General features: G+C 42.9%; 1 protein-coding gene across 1 annotated transcript in view; it reads left to right on the top strand.

The window, feature by feature from the left end:
• PCSK5 (proprotein convertase subtilisin/kexin type 5) overlaps positions 1-17,760 on the top strand; it is a 250,488-nt gene that overhangs the window by 228,565 nt on the left and 4,163 nt on the right. Inside the window, exons 28-35 of the mRNA XM_044445944.1 lie at positions 38-121; positions 2,872-3,067; positions 6,391-6,608; positions 7,850-8,083; positions 9,940-10,170; positions 11,132-11,303; positions 12,016-12,233; positions 17,610-17,710. Coding sequence (XP_044301879.1) covers positions 38-121; positions 2,872-3,067; positions 6,391-6,608; positions 7,850-8,083; positions 9,940-10,170; positions 11,132-11,303; positions 12,016-12,233; positions 17,610-17,710 — 1,454 coding nt within the window. The remainder of the gene's footprint in view (positions 1-37; positions 122-2,871; positions 3,068-6,390; positions 6,609-7,849; positions 8,084-9,939; positions 10,171-11,131; positions 11,304-12,015; positions 12,234-17,609; positions 17,711-17,760) is intronic.

Here is a 17,760-nt window from a genome sequence, read left to right as displayed (position 1 = left end):
ACATTACTAACTCAGTCTTATTGCTCTCTTAATACAGCAACAGCTACTCAGTTTCAGCAGTGTGATCCTTCATGCAAAACCTGTGAGAAAGCTGCTGATATCTGTACTTCTTGTCCCCAAGGTAGTAACATTTCTCTTCTCCAGTGTTTTACCTGTTGTTATCAAGAGCTTTTGGGATAGAGCATATTCCTTGCAGAAACTTTGGTTAATACATATTTCAACTTGCACTTGAAAGTTTGCAGTGTTTAGAGATTTAGGGAACATTTGCTATGCTTATAACAGAATGCAGTTAAAGATCCATGAAAATATCTTGGCTTTTTGTTTATTTATTCTTACAGAAAAACACTGTAATTTTCAATTCTCCTTTTATTGAAGAATTATGAGCTTCTATTTATCCATTAATATCTGGATAAATAGAATTTCCAAGCGGTCATGCAAGCTTTTAAAGCAATCGCATTATGTGAAAAAAGTGTGATTTTATCCTTTTTTCCCTTGTGACATCATTTCTGAAGGTGTGTTTCTAAACCAAGCCCTGTTCATACTGAAGATGAGCAATCTTTCAGCGGCTCTCAGTTTGAAAGAGTTTCCATACTGCTTAGTGCAGAGACAAACAATTTGAAGTTCTCCAGATTTCTGGACAGCAACTCCCATAATTTCTGGTTGCTGATTACGCTGGGGAGAGGGGGTAATTGAAACTGTAATCCAAAATATCTGGAAAGCACCAGACCAACAACTGCCTGACTTATTGCCACAGGCAGAATAATTCTCCAAATAGAGCATTCATACATACAGCTACAAGTTACTTAGAGCTAAATAATTGAGTCGTGAGAAAGCAAATTATATGCACATAGTCTGAATGCGCCTTTGGGGAAACATAAGAAGGATTTGGAGGTTTGACATGCACAGCTGCTAGAAATAAAACAGCAGCGGGACTACAGTCCTGAAGGGTTGTGTAGAAAACATCAGGTTGTCCATGTTTCCACACTGGTGCCCAGGCACACCTCCCAAGGATCTTACAAACACAGACCAGAGAGTTGTATGGAAGATGCTAAGTCTGGATTAATCAGTAAATAAGCTCAAGACAGCATAGGACTCTTAACAAACTGGACTACTGTGTCAGCTGAAAGAAGTTTTATTTTTAAAAGATGATTTAATTTGCTCTATGGCCCATACCATGAAAAATAGGAAATGGTCTCTTAAGGCAGCAGATACAAGAGGCACATTCCCAGTTTCCATTACAAAGTTTTGAGGGAGATGCGCCAAGCCAGCACAGCCCAATTCTCTGTGATGTTTGAGGCAGGAAATTCTGCTTAATGCAAATAGGTGAATGCTTAACACCAGTAGGTGTATTGCAATGGTCAAAAAGGAAGCCTTTGAAGCTAGAGGACTGCCCCGTAACACGTACAAAGGAAGGACCAGGGCCTGCTGTGGGATCCCAAGGTAGTGTTTCTCACAGCATTCCCATTTAAACCACGCCAGACTTTGTAGCACGATCTGCAGTTCTCAAAAATTTGGCTGCCCAGTCCAAAGGCTTCCCAAGGGGTGAGTAGAAAGGGGGAACCTGCTGAGCACGGCAGACACAAGTAAAGATCTTGTACCAGCATAAGAAAATGAAGTATGGGAGGGAATCTATAGCTGCAAGTTTTAAGAAACATTTTTTTGCATGGGACATTTCTGCAGGAAGTAGTTATGAGTTGGATGTTTGCTAAGGCTGCCATGCACTGGGAAGTTTTGATGTATTTGCCTTTGGCTTCTGCATTACTGCATAATATTAATTGGTACTGTGTCTCAACTGTTGATATTGCCTATTTTGAAATATATTTAAAATGCATTGCTTACATTTCTTTAGAGACCAATAGCTGAAGCTCTCTGGCACTTGACAACAATTAAACCCATAAAATAACAACATAAAATGCAATGTAAATGTTTGCTTGTCTATAACTACAGTGTAAAATAAAATTAACAAGCAAACAAACTTGGTAGCAATGCAAAAATTTAAAATGTAGTAACAGATATAAAACAACAGATAATGAAAGACTAAAGTAATTGCAAAAATAAAACAAATGTCCCCCTGGTGGTGGAAAGAGTATAAAGTAGGTCCCAGGTGAGCCTCTCATTCCAAAATGAGATATTTTAATATTCATGAAATGAAATGTCTTTTGTCTACCAAAAGTAGATTCACTGGATTAACACTCTTATGTAGAAATTGTGTAAGCAGCATACAAATTAAATCTTTTGGTGGTAATAGTGTCAGTGAATGGAGATGCTGGTTGCCCTCCTTGCTCAACTATGAAGGCAATGAGTGTGACTTGTGAGCGTATGGCTTTCCTCCAGGCTAACACACTGCAGAAAGTTTTGCCAGAGTAATACCTCCATGCAGAGTGCTGTGCAAGGAAAAATGCTACAGAAAATAAGAATAAGAATTAAGAAAATTGTTGTTGTTGTTAGTCACAAAGTCGTGCGCAACATTCCTCCAGGCTCTCCTGTCCTCCACCATCCCCTGGAGTCCAGCCAAGCCCACACCCACTGCCCTGTGACTCCATCCAGCCACCTCATCCTCTGCCTTCCCCTTCTTCTTTCGCCATTAGTTGTTCCCAGCATCAGGGTCTTCTCCAGGGAGTTGTTCCTTCTCATCAGGTGGCCAAAGTATTTGAGTTTCATCTTCAGTATCTGGCCTAAATAAGAAAATAAGAATAACAAATAGCACATATGCACATACAGCAAGAAAATAGTCCATTCTGCTAAAATGGACATTTAGCAGAAAGTGAGGTAGCAGCCAGACTAAACAGACTCGTACATGCAAGCACATGCTCAGCATAGTGTGCTATTCCCATCCTTTCAAAGAGATCTTCTCTGTTCCATTGTTTCCAGGGATGTTTCTTTTTGGTGACTCTTGTGTGCATGTTTGCCCACACGGAAGTTTTGGCAATACAAGGACAGAGCGTTGTGAGAACTGCATGGATGACTGTGAAGACTGCACGAGAGCTGGCCACTGTCTGAAATGCCAGCCCGATTTAGATCCACCACGCTACCTCCACAAAGGCAAATGTTTGCAGGAGTGTCCCACGTATGTACCTTTGTATACTGATTTGTGTAAACATCCAGATGGCCCTCAGAGAGTTTGGTGCCATTCCCTCCTCTGTATGTTCAGTGCATAGTGGATCGTGGCCTTCTTGTTGGAGGTAGCAGCATAATAACCTGGATTTTTCAGACCCATTCTCAGTTTGCTTAGAAAAATATTCTCTTCTGCAACTTTTCCTCAACACTTTTTAAAATCATTGGGCAGATTTCCCCTGGAAACGTACTGTGAGCATTAGAAATTGTTCTTTGCAGTCCAACATTGAGTAAACCCTACTAGGTATAGAGAACCATACATAGGATCCTTTTCATGCAATATATGTTTTCTTTTACGAAAAGTGTAATGATTAAAATCACCAATTTCTGATCATGTGTTAAATCTTCAGTGTCAGCCTTCCCCCAACAAGGCAGCTGCCAGATGTGTCAGATGTCAACTTCTATCATCCCCAGCTAGCGCAGACATAGAAAAATATAATACAATGAACTATATGACTTAGTTTGCATTGAGCAGGTAGAGCTGAAGTCAGTCAAGGAAAGGGATAGCAGAGGCCACAGTAACCCATCTGATTGCTGTAAGAAGTGTGGGAACTGCAAAAGGAGGTGTGGCAATCTGGCATGTACACACAACTCCAAGAGGAACAGATGCTCTCTTAAGCAACAAGTGACCAAAGATCCCGGCAGGGTCTCCTGTGCTGAGCTTCTTTGCAGCCCTCTTGTGTCCAGAAGGGAGCACAGCAAGTTACAGGTTTTGCTGGGCATGTTGCATGCAGCCTGGGTAGTGTGTACTTAAACAGTGTGGTGTGACCCAAAATGTGCTGTGCACCTGTGTGCCTTCCCCCTTTCTCTCCAAAAATACATTGCCTGGGTTTTGGTGGTGAGAGTAGGCTAAAGGATTGATTAAAGATTCAAGAAAAAGTACAGAAAGGGGAAAGGATTGGTCACATTCTGAGCCCACTAGAAACAGTCAGAGTGGCAAGTTAGTGGCAAAAAGGCAACGCAAAAGAGAGAAATACAGCCTGACTAGCAGAGCAGCATCCAAGATGCCTACCTGTCCCTTGAAGACACACTACGTCCATGCTGCAGTTCTCCTGGTACCTGTGCAAGGTCTACCTCCTTTTGTCTGTGGAAAAATTATGTACTTGTGCCAGAGAATCTTTGGTGCAGTTCCATCTTGTGCTAGAAGAAAAATACCCCCAACTTCCTTTTCCAGTGGAGCGTCTCCCCTATGGTCCATTCCCAACCACCACCTGAGTGGAGATTCCAAGAGAATCTGCTGGGTTTCTGTCTCTTAACTGATGGGCAATTAATGGTTCATCTCCAATTCTTGAGGTAGGCTCTAGAAGGTTCTTCATTGTTAGGTACCCAGTTCCATAGGCTAGTGACCTGAGCCAGGCCGTCTGTATTGCAATGGCAGCATCTGCTGACTTGGCCTATTGCTTAGGCAGAAAGCTGCAGCTGATTGCCAAAGGAAGGTTTCTGTCTCTTGCACCTGAGTGAGATGGAGCCAGTAAGGTCTGCCTGAGTGGGCCTTCCCAGGCCAGCAATAACAGGAGCAGTTGGATAACAGGAAAGCCGGAAACAGAAAGCAGAATAACAGGAAAAGAGTTGGAAAATTAAGATTTAAAAATGCCTGTGGAATCCCAACTCTATTTCAAGAAGGCACATTGCATAACTCACACAGTTATTTTTATCCATGTCCATAGCCTTATTTCTGCTTCTGATGTCCATGATCTGCTCTTTCAGCATTTTCTTAGATGTAAGACTATAGCCTGGATTTTTAAAAATCATATTCATTTTTAATCAGCACTTAATAAGAACTGGATAGGGAAATAGCATTGCTTTGTCTTCTCTTCCTTTTGCTTCCCTTTTCCTGAAACCTTGAACTGTTGCCTTCTGATTTTCTTCTTTAAAATTCCACCAAAAAAAACCTGATAAGACTCAACACTGCTTTTGTACAAAGCCATGTTTTGGCATCACAAGTATCTTCTCAGAGTTCATACATGAAACAGTTGCTCCTTTTCCATCTTGGCTCACATTTTACCATTTTCACCAGCACACAACACTGTCTCTTGTTACACTTGTTCACATTTATCTCCTGTCCTTCCTTTAAGAAATTCAAGGCACTGTGGATGAAGGTTTTTATGGACACAAAGTCTCAGTAGCATATTTTTGAATAGCTGAAGTTCTCAGATGCAGTTCTGGTGCTGAAGATCCTAACAGTAACCTGTACATGGACCCGAGATTAAGATCACAGGTGCTCACCACCACATGTAGAAAATAATTATGAAATCCAGGAATATAGGCATGCCACTACTTTGAGAAAAGGTTGAAAGAAAGTAACAAGTGTATTAATTAAGCTTGGGAACACACACTAGCTGAGGCAATGTTAGAAGATGGTCTGCTAGGTCTATAACCCTAAATCTTTCATTTGGGGCCCAGAATCTCTAACAGACCACATCCCCTGCCACCCTCCTATCTGGGACACTTGCTGAAATAAAGGTACAGTGGCCTAGACTATCTTTGTTGCTTCTGATCTCCTGGATTAGCTGGCTTTTTTTGCCAACTGTGCTTCACCTCCTGTCGCCCATATCCCCATTTGGAACTTTCTGAAATCAAGTGCCCTCCTCTTCCCTGTCCATAAATCTCTTTTTACAAATAAGAATTCCTTAGGAAACAGGGTCCTTTACGCACGCATGCACACACATGCATGTGTGTATGCACACACACAGAGACAGAGAATCTTAAATGGGACTTTCCAAGCCAGTAGTGGCTTTAAATAGGGCTTTTTTTTGCCATGCATTCCAGGTACCTTAAAAAAAATGGTTTGTTGCCTTTTCTTGCACAGTGATCAAAGTTAGTGTATATTCTTATTGGAGCAGGAGCTATTCTTTGTTTTATTCCCTTTGGTCATTTCTGCTCTTTTGGCAGCTTGTTTAGGGAGTGGGAATCTCTCTCTTCCCCATGCTCGCTCTCTCCTTTGCTTTCATCCCTCTGGACTCCTGGAAATGTGTCCGTCCTCTCCCATTACAGGCTTTTCTTGCCTGGCAGCAGTGGCAGACAATAGGGAATGTGGAAGAGCAAACCCCAAGCCTGGGTGCCTCCACCTGCACAGTGGCTCTTGTGCCACCGGAGGGAGGCAGATTCATACGTAGCATTTTAGCAGTAAGGAGAGGCCAAAGACAGGCACAGTACATGCTTACAGTGCCTGCTTTCTTAAAGACCTCAGCTCATCCAAAAGCACTATTTATTCCCAGAGAATTATAGCATGTTCTCCTCCTGGTATTTTATTTTTGTTGTGTTTTTACTCTCTAGGGGCTTCTTTGCCGAAGGAGGGATTTGTAAGAGCTGCAGCAAGCCCTGCAAAACCTGTGAAGGAAATTCCACCAGGTGCCTGTCCTGTGAAGGTCCCTTGCTCGTGGAGCGGTGGGAGTGCAAAGCCGTGTGCTCAGAGCAGCACTTTGCTGCTGGCGGAGTGTGTCACCATTGCCCCAAGATGTGCAAGGAATGCATTCATGGAAGCTCCTGCAAAGGTGCTGTGGGGAATCGGCAGTGGCAGTCACTGAACGCCACTGTGGGGGCGGCCCATAAAAGCGATAGAAACTGTATTCTGCTTCAGCTGAGATCAGTTTATACGCAGAATAATATTGTTGCATATTTGACTGAGACCGAGATGAGGAAATCATGTAAAACGAAGGGGCTCCCCATAAACTGTTGTGTTAAATTTAAGATAAGTTTTGGTTCACATCAGTCAATGGGCTTCATCCAGTCAGAATCTAATGATCAAAATCTATTGTTCTAAATACTTATCAGGAAGTCATTTCTAACCAGCGCTTTTTCAGTAATTAGGCCATGAAAATACCATGTTAAAACAGCTTAGTGGTATCTTATTCAAGGACTTGGACTGCAGTCTGAATATCAGTATACCCTAAAGACTTAATAGACTGTGTAAGTAGACAGTCTTGTAACCCCAAGAATGAATTAGCAGGGAGCTCACAGGGCTGCTGAGAAAGCACATTCTGGCATGGCACCATTCTGTGTATATTCCTGAGAAAAAATTGCATCGAAGCAAGTGATGGTGTTCTTTTAACGGAAGGAAAATAGGAAGCCGGGCCATAGTTTTTGTGCACATAGTTGACTAGGTCTACTGTTCATTCCTTTGATGGGCCAGGATGGCTCCCACAATCTCACTGTTGCCCCTCATTGCTCATCCCCACATGCACTTATTCAACCGAGATGCGTCATCTGGAAAGGGTCCCTGTGCTGGATCAGCTCTACTCTCTCTGCTGCTCCACATTTCCTGTTCTGTGCTACCAGCTTAGTCACCAAGATGCGAGATGGGTGCCTGTGGCCCAACTCCTCAGGAGCCCAGGATACCAGGAAGGAGAGAGCTCTATTACTGTGCCCATTTCCTCTGTGGTGGCAGGCTGCGCCATCACCCATAAGAAGCAGCGGAACAGAGGACTCATCCTTACGGTGTGATCCTCCGGCACAGTGCACTTTGCCAAGACAGAGCAGCAAGCAGCAGGAAGAGCAGAGCTCTTGCCGAGACCTGCAGTAATTATTTCCATTAAAGTTTCACAAGGAGACTTCCAGATAATATGATAATAAAGGGGAGAGTGTCACAGTATGTGAGAGAAAGCACCATGCTCTTTTGTATATCCTGATACAGACTGCTCTCTCTCTCTCTCTCTCTCTCTAACTCGCTCTCTTTCTTTCTTTCAAACTTTATTAAATGTGTGTTATTAAAAGAATTTTTATTATTTCTTGAAAGTGTGTCTGCCACCGTTCTACCTGCACAACGGACAGTGTCTCCATACTTGTCCCTCTGGCTTCTTCGCTGACACCAGCCACTGTTTTCGCTGCCATGAAACCTGCGGAAAATGTGACGGGCGGGAATCTGATGACTGCACAGAGTGTGCTGAGGATTCCTACGTTCTGTACAATGGCAAATGCCTTGAAGAATGCCCAGATGGCACTTATGAAGATGCAAAGAAAGCATGTACAGGTATTTATTTATTTTTCAGTATATGAAAAATATGCATCGCCCAAAGGTTCGTGGGATCAGTAATTCACTGCCAGAACACACTAATGAGCCACACCTTGGGCACATCAGACATGTGTATCATTCTGATTGATTGACTGATAGGGTGGACATGTGACATCCTTTACACAGGACAGTTCTGTGTTTGAAGGACAGTCCTGATCTAATCTGGTTCAAAGATAAATAACCTTATGAATGGGACACAGGGAGGGGCCTTTGAAGCTGCTCTTGGACAGCAGACTAAGTAGGTCTGCCAGTTACCTACTGCGTTCTGCATGATGGTGTGATGCATTTTAGTTCTGTTTACCTTATAGTATTACCTCCAAATTTGCTTCCGCACATGTGCATTTTTTCAAATCGGTGTCTTCTTTTTTTTCTGGCTGATACACAAATGGCCACTTTACTCACTGCTTTGGCCTTGTCTTACTTTAATCCATCTATTTAGGGTCAGAGGGAATGGAGCATTCCTGAGTTGTTCCAGAGACAGCTATGCAGAAAGATTAATCATCCACAGAGAAAGATGTTTCCTAAACCACAACATTTCATTCCTTTATGAACCAGCCATTCTAGAGGCCATCACCATCTTAGAGATGGTTCTCTGCTTCTAGAATGTTCTCCCTAGATAAGTTTTCCTGCTGTCTACTGTCCTCTCTTTTCAGTGCCAGGTGAAGACCTTTTTATTTTCCTAGGTCTTTTACCTCTCAGCCTTATCTCTACTGTTTTGTGCTGCCTTTATCTGCCATTTTCTTTTATTTCACTGTTGTTTGATTCAGTATATTACTCTATATTGTATTAGTTTATTGCTGATCTTTCCTGAATATCTGTGTGTGTGTGTGTGTGTGTGTGTGTGTGTGTGTGTGTGTGTAGAAAGAAGGAGAGAGAGCAAGATATAATGGTGATAAATACATTCTTAAAATAAATATTAATATGTCTTATACTTCTATTATCTCAAAATCTCCTTATGTGTGAATGTGTGATAAACTATGTATCTACTTTTAATTCTGAAAAAAAAACCACATCAGATCGTCTTGTGCTAGGTGCCTTTAAATTTTGATTTTTTTTAAGTGAACTGCCAATAACGTTTTTTTATTTTGGGCAGAATTGGGTGAAATTTGCAGACCTATCAAGTTTCAAATGAATTTTGAACAAAAGCACCTTATAGTGCAGGGTTTTAAAAAAGGAGATCACTTATTTTCTCTATATTCTTTGTTGCTAATCTGTATGAAAATGGCTTACAACACTTGCTTATCCCTAAAAAACCTGCAAAATTTTGGAAAGATGGGTGCAGCAGTTTTTGTGAATGGAGATTCATATTTGGAGATTTCTTTCCATTCTTCTTGTGTGAAAATAGTATGCTTCATTCTTGGCAAGAAACCTGCACTTTTTCATAAGATGAGTATAGGGTTTTAGGGAGTTATTTTATTCAGGATTCAGACAAATGTAAAGTGTAGTCCTGCTACAGAATATTTTTAACAAGTTATAACCAAAGAGTGAAATCTTTAAAATCTTTAAAATTATATAATTGATCAGATCTGCTTCTATTTAGAAAATACTATGCATGTTTTTGAATTCTACAGAATTCTTCAGCAAGCCAAACTCAGAGTTCAGGTCATTAACAAATGTCTTTCATAATTATAAGATTAGCAATTAAGCTATCACATAACAGAAATCTCTTGGTTAGGGAGAATGCAGATGAAACTGATTGTCCATAATTTTTCTAACCCTTGACCAGTTGTTCAGTTTTTCAATAAGCTAAGGCTAAAAAGAGCCCGTGGGGCAGAGGAAATTAATTGCTCAAATGTTTGTTGGTCACATTTCAGACTGTTCCAGGACATGCCAAACTTGTTCATCTTCTACTTCCTGCCTTTCCTGTGGAGAAGGCCTGCTGATTTCTGATTCTGGCCACTGTGTGATGCCCGAGTCCTGCTCCCAGACACAGTATTATGATGGACAAACCAAAAGATGCATGGCTTGCCACTGGAAGTGTTTGGAATGCAGGGGCCCTGCTGAAGATCAATGTCTCAGCTGCCATGCAAACTGGCATCTTCTCAGTAAGTGTTTCTGTCTTCAGGCTTCTTTCTTCTTAGTTTAATGTATGTAGGCTTGGGTCCTGGTTACCTGAAGGAGCGCTTACATCCATATATGCCCGGCCACCCCCTGAGATCAGCGGGAGAGGCCCTTCTCCGGGAACCCTCCGTGAAAGAAATTAGGAGGGTGGGTACTCGGAGGAGGGCTTTCTCTGCGGTGGCGCCTAAGTTATGGAATGCGCTCCCCAGAGACGTCCGCCTGGCACCGTCGTTATTTGTTTTTCGGCGCCAGGCAAAGACCTTTTTATTTAAGCGGTATTTTAACTGTTAGTATTACTGGATTTTATCTGGCCAGGGCGGCTTATTTTATATTGTATTTTTGTATTTTTAATTTTAATGTTTATATTTATTGTAATCTCATATTATAATTATTTTTAATTTATTGTTGTAAGCTGCCCTGAGGCTTCGGCGAATGGGGCGGCATAAAAATGTTTTAATAAATAAATAATAAATAAATAAATAGGTACCCAGCCCGGTCCAGTGTCGCTCTTCTGTGAGGGTGTCATTTTGTCAAATCACTGAAATGCAAGCTGGAACAAGTTGTACCAAACGAGGAAGCTGTGGAAGCCCATGTAGGCTCTCTGGATCAGAGTATGAGTCTCAAACTTTCTACTTAAGGAGACTTACTACCAGAGTTTTGTCCAGAGAACTGGCAGCAAAGTTATCTCCATTATTACTGTTCCTGGTCCTATCTAGTTACCATCTAGTTACCATCGCTCATGTAATAGCACCTGGGAAATCAACCAAATGACCCCTATTACCCACTGACAGATACTTAATCCAAAATTTGGTACTTAATCCAAAATTGTTAATCACAAATGAAAATGGAAAACAGTTGGAAGTTAATTAAATGGGACTTTTTTCCAGCATCCGATGGGGGAAAAGAAAACTGCATGTACCTTCTCTGGTGCTGTTCTCTCCACAGATGCCACCTGTGTCAGAGACTGTCCCAGGGGATATTATCTGGACAAAGACCAGTGCTACACTTGCCACAGGACTTGTGAAACATGCAGTGGGAAGCACAGCACACAATGCCTCTCCTGTCCACCAAGCTGGTATAAGCAAGAAAATGAATGTGTACAGACCTGCTCAACTGGGTAAGACATTAGCCTTTCACGGTAAAAAGCTCTGCCAGATAGAAGTTTTGATAAACTGTAATATAGCACCTTCTGGAATCAAGAGATACACCCCAGGTGTACTCTGGAATGTTCGAGATGAAATAGGTAATACCTGGCAACCAAGCAGAAAGGAAAAAATAATATTCAGATCATATTATCAGATATTGCAGCTCCTCTTGGAGAAACATTTAGCTTATGAATGTATTAGTGGCTGCAATGTAACTGCAAATGCATTAGTTGGCAAAAAAAGGGAAATTGCATTCCTGAACCTTCTTCGCCAGGTGATAGATGTGCCTGGGCAATAATACTAAACATACATTCCTCTTTTCTCTTTCACAAGCTAGGCTGGCCTCCACCATTACACAAACCGAGGCACCGAGCTCAGACAGTAGATGATGGAGGATGGTGAAGCCTTGGGACAGCCATCCATTGGCCAGTATTAAAGCTGCCAACCTGGTCCTTTTCTGTATATGGAATAGAGTTGTGCACCATCTTGCCCTACAACTCTGGCAGCAAAACGGCTTGGGCCAGCCCTACTCACAAGTTTTCCCTTCCATTCATTTTGCATATCCTATTGCAAAGGCACAAACAATGTTCAGTGGTACAGATTGGCAAAATACAAAATGATCCAAGAGAAATGATCCTTTCCTTACAATGTGTTTCCAAATCTTTGCCTTTTTGTATGTTTCAGGTACTATGCAAACAATGTATCTGGCACTTGTGAGAGATGTCACAAAAGCTGTAAGGAGTGCCTGGGGCCTGAATCCACAGACTGCCTGTCCTGTGATACAGATTTCTTCCTGCTGCACTCCACACATGAGTGTCAGCTCTCTTGCCCGGAATATTACTATGCAGACGATGATCAATACACCTGTGAAAGGTGCCACCCAACCTGCCATTCTTGCAATGGTAAGAGAAGACACTAAACGTTTCTGCTTATGCAAAGAGTTTCTCTTTTTGTCCAACTAATGTTTTGTGAATACAGCTGTAGTATTCTAGTATCCTTGCTTGCAAAAGTTGAATCTGCCCCAACCCAGCCTATATTCTTCAAGTCCACTCATAACTGAACTTTTTCTTTCACAACACTGTAACGCTTCATCTGTTTTTCTACTATTTGTTGCAGAAAAGGTTACCCAACAATCATGTTCTCTAATGTTCAAATAATCCAGAAAACAGGAAAGAGTTATTGGCTTAGGAAAATGTCTACTTTCAGACCCTTGTGGGAGTGTTGAACTTTGGCTGGGGTTAGACTTTGGTTTAATTCTTCCCCAAATAATTACAGGATTCCATGGCAATAATTTCCACAGCAACTTTCTATCATCTGTCAACACCCTCAAGTTTCATTTTCCTCCACCACTACTATTATCATACTTAGACTGCAAGCATGTACAGGCATTATTGGAGAAAGTTCAATTTAAGTAAGCGGAATTTAATTTTGCTGAAGCATGTGTAAGGTTATGCTGTTAAAGTAGCAATCAAATGTTTAGTTTAGAAAAAAAACAACTCACAGCCTGTCCAAGCAAATATATATATGTATCCTTGGCAGCGCACTGACCGGCCATGCGAAAGCGTGAACAAGTCACGGCTCATGACATTATCGCCTGGCACCACTACAACTTTCAGAGAATACACATGGCCTTATGTGTACTCGTATGCAATTCTCAGGTGCTGGACGATGCTGCGGCAACTTGGCTTGCGTGCCAACAAAGAGGGCTCTGCATACTAGCTGTGGCACGCATACCATAGGTTCACCACCACTGGCCTGACCCTACCCTGGTGCACACCCCTAACATAATAAAGGGGTAAAATGCCATTAGAAAGGGCAATTTTGAAAAAGCCTTCCTGAATTAACTTTTTTTTTTTTTTTGCACAACTCAACATTTCTGCCCATTCTAGCAACATTCCAATCATCAAAACCATGCAAGGACACCTCGTTTTTCTAACCCAAACCCTACCCTGGTGTACACCGCTAAACATAATAGGAGGGTAAATTTCCATTGAAAAGAGTGCGATTTTAAAAAAGTCTTCCTTGAGTAGCTTTTTCTGCACAGCTCCACATTTCTGCCCATTCAAAACCCATTCCAACCATCAAAATCATGCCAGAAACCTTGTTTTTCTAACCCCAACCCTACACTGGTGCACTCCCCTGACACTAATATAGGGGTACTGTTCCACTGAAAAGAGGGTGATTTTGAAAACACCTTCCCTGAGAAGCTTTTTCTGCACAGCTTAATATTTATGCCCATTCTGAACTCATTCCAACCATCAAAACCCTGCCAGGACACCTCATTTTTCAAACCCTAACCCTATACTGGTGCACTCCCCTGAACCTAATATAGGGGTAAAGTTCAATTGAAAATAATGCAATTTAGAAAGGGCCTTGCTTGAGTAGCTTTTTCTGCACAGCTCCACATTTCTGCCCATTCTAAACCCATTCCAACAATCAAAACCCTGCCAGAAACCTTGTTTTTCTAACCCCAACCCTACCCTGGTGCACACCCCCAACCCTAATGTACAGGTATAATACCATTGAAAATAATGCGATTCAGAAAGGGCCTTCCTTGAGTAGCTTTTTCTGCACAACTCATCATTTCTGCACAACTCATCATTTCTGCCCATTCTGAGCACATGCCAATCATCAGAACCTGGCCTGGATACCTCGTTTTAATAACCCTAACCCTACCCTTTTGCACACTCTAACCCTAATAAAGGGAAAAACTTTCATTGAAAAGAGTGCGATTTTTATTAGCTTTTCTGCACAGCTCAACATTTCTGCCCATTCTAAACACTTTCCACCAATCAAAATCATTCCAGGACACCTCGTTTTTCTTCCCCTAACCCAGTGTTAATGAACCTCCAGAGACCGAGTTCCCAAACTGCAACCCGAAACCCACTTATTTATCACAAAGTATCAACACTACAATAAAACCTGAAAATTGAGGTTTTAATTTAGAACAAACAACTCACAGCCAGTCCAAACAAATATATATATTTCCTTGGCAGTGCACTGACCGGCCATGCGAAAGATCGGACGAATCGTGGCTAATGAGTCGCGGCTCGTGACATCATCGCCTGGCGCCACTACTCCTTTCCGAGCATGCGCATGGCCCCTGTGTGCACTGCTATCCAATGGTCAGCTGCTGGGGCGATGCTGGGGCGACCTGGCTCCCGTGCCGACAGTGAGGGTTCTGCGTACCCGCTGTGGCATGCATGCCGTAGCTTCACCACCACCTCCCTAGCCAATATAATACTTCCTTACAAACACGACTTAATCACTGCAGGTAACCCACCATAGGCCTTTGTAACATGGCTGAACTAATCAAACTAAAGAAAAAAAAACTTATTAACAAATCAGTGGGTTGGCATCCAATCATACCATCCCACCAGGTGAAGGAAAACCTGTGATAGAACAGTTTTGCCCTCATTCTCCTGCCTCGCCACACCCAGACAGTCCCACATCTCCACTTCTTTCTGAATTTCTGCCTGTCTCAGGCTTCTGCATCTTAACACAGTACTTTCCCATCTCCATCCAGTTAGAAGGGCAGGTTCTTGTTTACTCACCCACTTCTGTGGGATGAGTACAGCGTTGTGTTGCTTCCCAGAGCAGATGTGGGGGGAAGCTGGCGATGGGCTGTCCAGGGAAGGAATGGGGATGGACAGAGTCCTGCTCATCAAGTTGTAGCCCGTGCTTTTGATATCACCATGTGAGATCCAACCTGTGATCTCTCCCTTTGCAGCCACTCTACTGCCATGAACCTTATGCAGGCTTCTTACTTGCAGAGCTGACAAGCTTGTTTCCAATCATTTTTATCTCAATCTAAAGTATTGACCTTTTGGCTGGGACTGACCAGAATGTATCAAAGGCAAACAAACAAAAAGGGTTAAACCAGTAATAAAAAGCAAACTAAGCCCAGAAATGAAAGGCAGTTCTGTTCCTTCACAAGATGAATGGTCTAATTCAGTATAAGCCAGATTCATATGAAAGATTAGAAACATAGAAACAGAGCGAGTCAGAAGGGATCTCCCAGGCCATCTAGTCTGACCTCTGGCACCAGCCGGCTCCGCTCACGACATGCCCACCATGTGCATGTCCAGCCTATCTTTGAACACCCGCACCGATGGGGCCTCAACGACCTCTCGTGGAAGCCCATTCCACACCCTCGGGGTCCTAACTGTCAGGAAGTGCTTCCTGGCATCCAAATGGAACCTTGGCTCCCTGAGCTTTGCTCCGTTGGAGCGCGTCCTGCCTTCCTCTGCAGGGGAGAACAGGTCACTACCCATCTCCATGTGACATCCCCTCACATACCTGTATGTCGCCAACATATCCCCTCTGAGTCTCCTCTTCTCCAGGCTGAAGAGACCCAGTTCCCTCAGTCTCGCCTCATACGGCATCCCCTGCAAACCGGCCACCAACCTTGTGCCCCTACGCTGCACTGACTCCAACCTGGCTATATTCTTTCTGTAATGGGTGGCCCAAAACTGAACACAATACTCCAATTGCGGGCGCACCAGAGTCATGTAGAGTGGTAGTAATACGTCTCTTGATCTAGAAGCCACACTTCTGGCTATGCAACCAAGGGTGGCGTTCGCCCTCTTGACCACCGCATCACACTGCTGACTCATGTTTAGCCTGCAGTCAACCAGTACCCCGAGGTCCCTTTCACAAGTGCTGCTCTCCAGCCACTTGTCACCTAACCTGTACTTATGACACCTATTCCTATGCCCCAAGTGCAAGACCTTGCACTTATCCACATTGAACGCCCTCTTGAAGTCCCAGCTTCTAGTGCTCAACCTGCTGCATGTCCCCAGTCCCCTGATCTCAAAGCAAAAGATGGAGTGATCACTCGCATCCAGAGCTCCCCTAATCTGTACTTCATCTATCAGCTCCTCCCTATTGGTCAAGACCAAGTCAAGGATGTTTCCCCCTCTCGTCGCCTCTCGGACCCTCTGTGTGAAAAACCCTCCCTCTATAGCTTCTAGGAAGCGATGTAACCTGGCTGTCACTGCCGAGTGAGTCTCTCAAGTAATATCCGGGAGATTGAAATCTCCCATAGTTACTGTGTCTCTCCCCCGAGATATCCTTAGAATTTGGTCTGTCAGGACATCATCCAGGGTCTCAAGTTGACCTGGAGGGCAATAACATACCCCCACTGTCAGGTCTCTTTCCCTGTCAAAACCCCTAAGTTTCACCCAGATCGCCTCTACCGAATCCCCATCTGTGCTGCATTCTATCTCACTGCATCCTATCCCTTCCCTGACGTATAAAGCCACACCCCCACCTCTCTTTCCCTTCCTGTCCTTTCTAAAGAGGTGATACCCTTCTATGTTCACATTCTAGACTTGCCTTTCATCCCCCCAGGTTTCTGTGATTCCCACCAGATCATACCCTCCTATTCCCAGGAGAGCTTCAAGCTCTTCCTGCTTATTACCCATGCTCCTAGCATTGGTGTACATGCACCTCAACTCCTTCCCACTGCTTCCTTTCCTTGGAGTTCTCAGCCTCCTCCTTCCTTCCATCCTCCCTGATACCTGGCCCCTCTCTGTAGGAGTCCTGTCAGTCCCTGAAGTACCTCTAAAACCCTGCTCCCAGAGCCCTGATCCTCCCCCAACACTTGTCCAGTGCAGACACGTTACTGGGGGGCCTGAAGATTACTTAGGAAGGGGATATTGGGTCCATCTTCTTAAAGAATTTAGAATTTGTCCTTTCTATAATAATATATCACCTATATTAAATTTCCTTTGAAATTAATTTTATTGACTTGAGTGCATATTTCATTTTGTCTCTACAGAAAAAATGAGATGGATCATGAAATGGAAATCCCCAGTTAGCTGGTCATCCTTAATAGTCATTTGTGCATTTATTAATTGCATTCTAGTTTTTACCATTTTTAGCAATATGGAAAATCTTTACCAAATGCACTATAATTACCAAAAAATGTCCCACAGCTGTTTAGTTGCAGCACATTCATAATATGCACTATAATTACCAAAAAATGTCCCACAGCTGTTTAGTTGCAGCACATTCATAATAGGCATGTCAATCAATGCCACTTACTTTACAACTGGAAGTCCACCACAGATCGGGACCTGCTACTTGGCCACTGCCTAACCAAAGGTGAATTTCAACAGCAGCACCTTTAAGAAAGGCACCTCCAGATATATATTTGGGCAAAGCAGGTTCCTGGTCTGCAAAGTCTGAAGTTTACCAACCAGAGAAATAGCACCACAAGCCAGATCATTTTCTCTTAATTATTTTTAAAACTGACTTTATGTGTTGATTTTAAGGGGAAGGACCATTTGGCTGTACGTCTTGTGTGTGGAGTTATCGTTTGGTTGCTGGAAGCTGCAATTCGGAATGCTTCATTGGAGAATACAAAATCTCAGAGGTACTACCTACACAGGCAGAAAGGAAAAGTGACACATTCTCTACTTTATT

The sequence above is a fragment of the Varanus komodoensis genome, unplaced genomic scaffold (genome assembly GCF_004798865.1).
Source record: "Varanus komodoensis strain SLA01 unplaced genomic scaffold, ASM479886v1 scaffold5, whole genome shotgun sequence".
Lineage (NCBI taxonomy): Eukaryota > Metazoa > Chordata > Lepidosauria > Squamata > Varanidae > Varanus > Varanus komodoensis.
The sequence above is the reverse complement of the archived record's forward strand: the minus strand, read 5'-3'. Positions and strand labels throughout refer to the sequence as shown.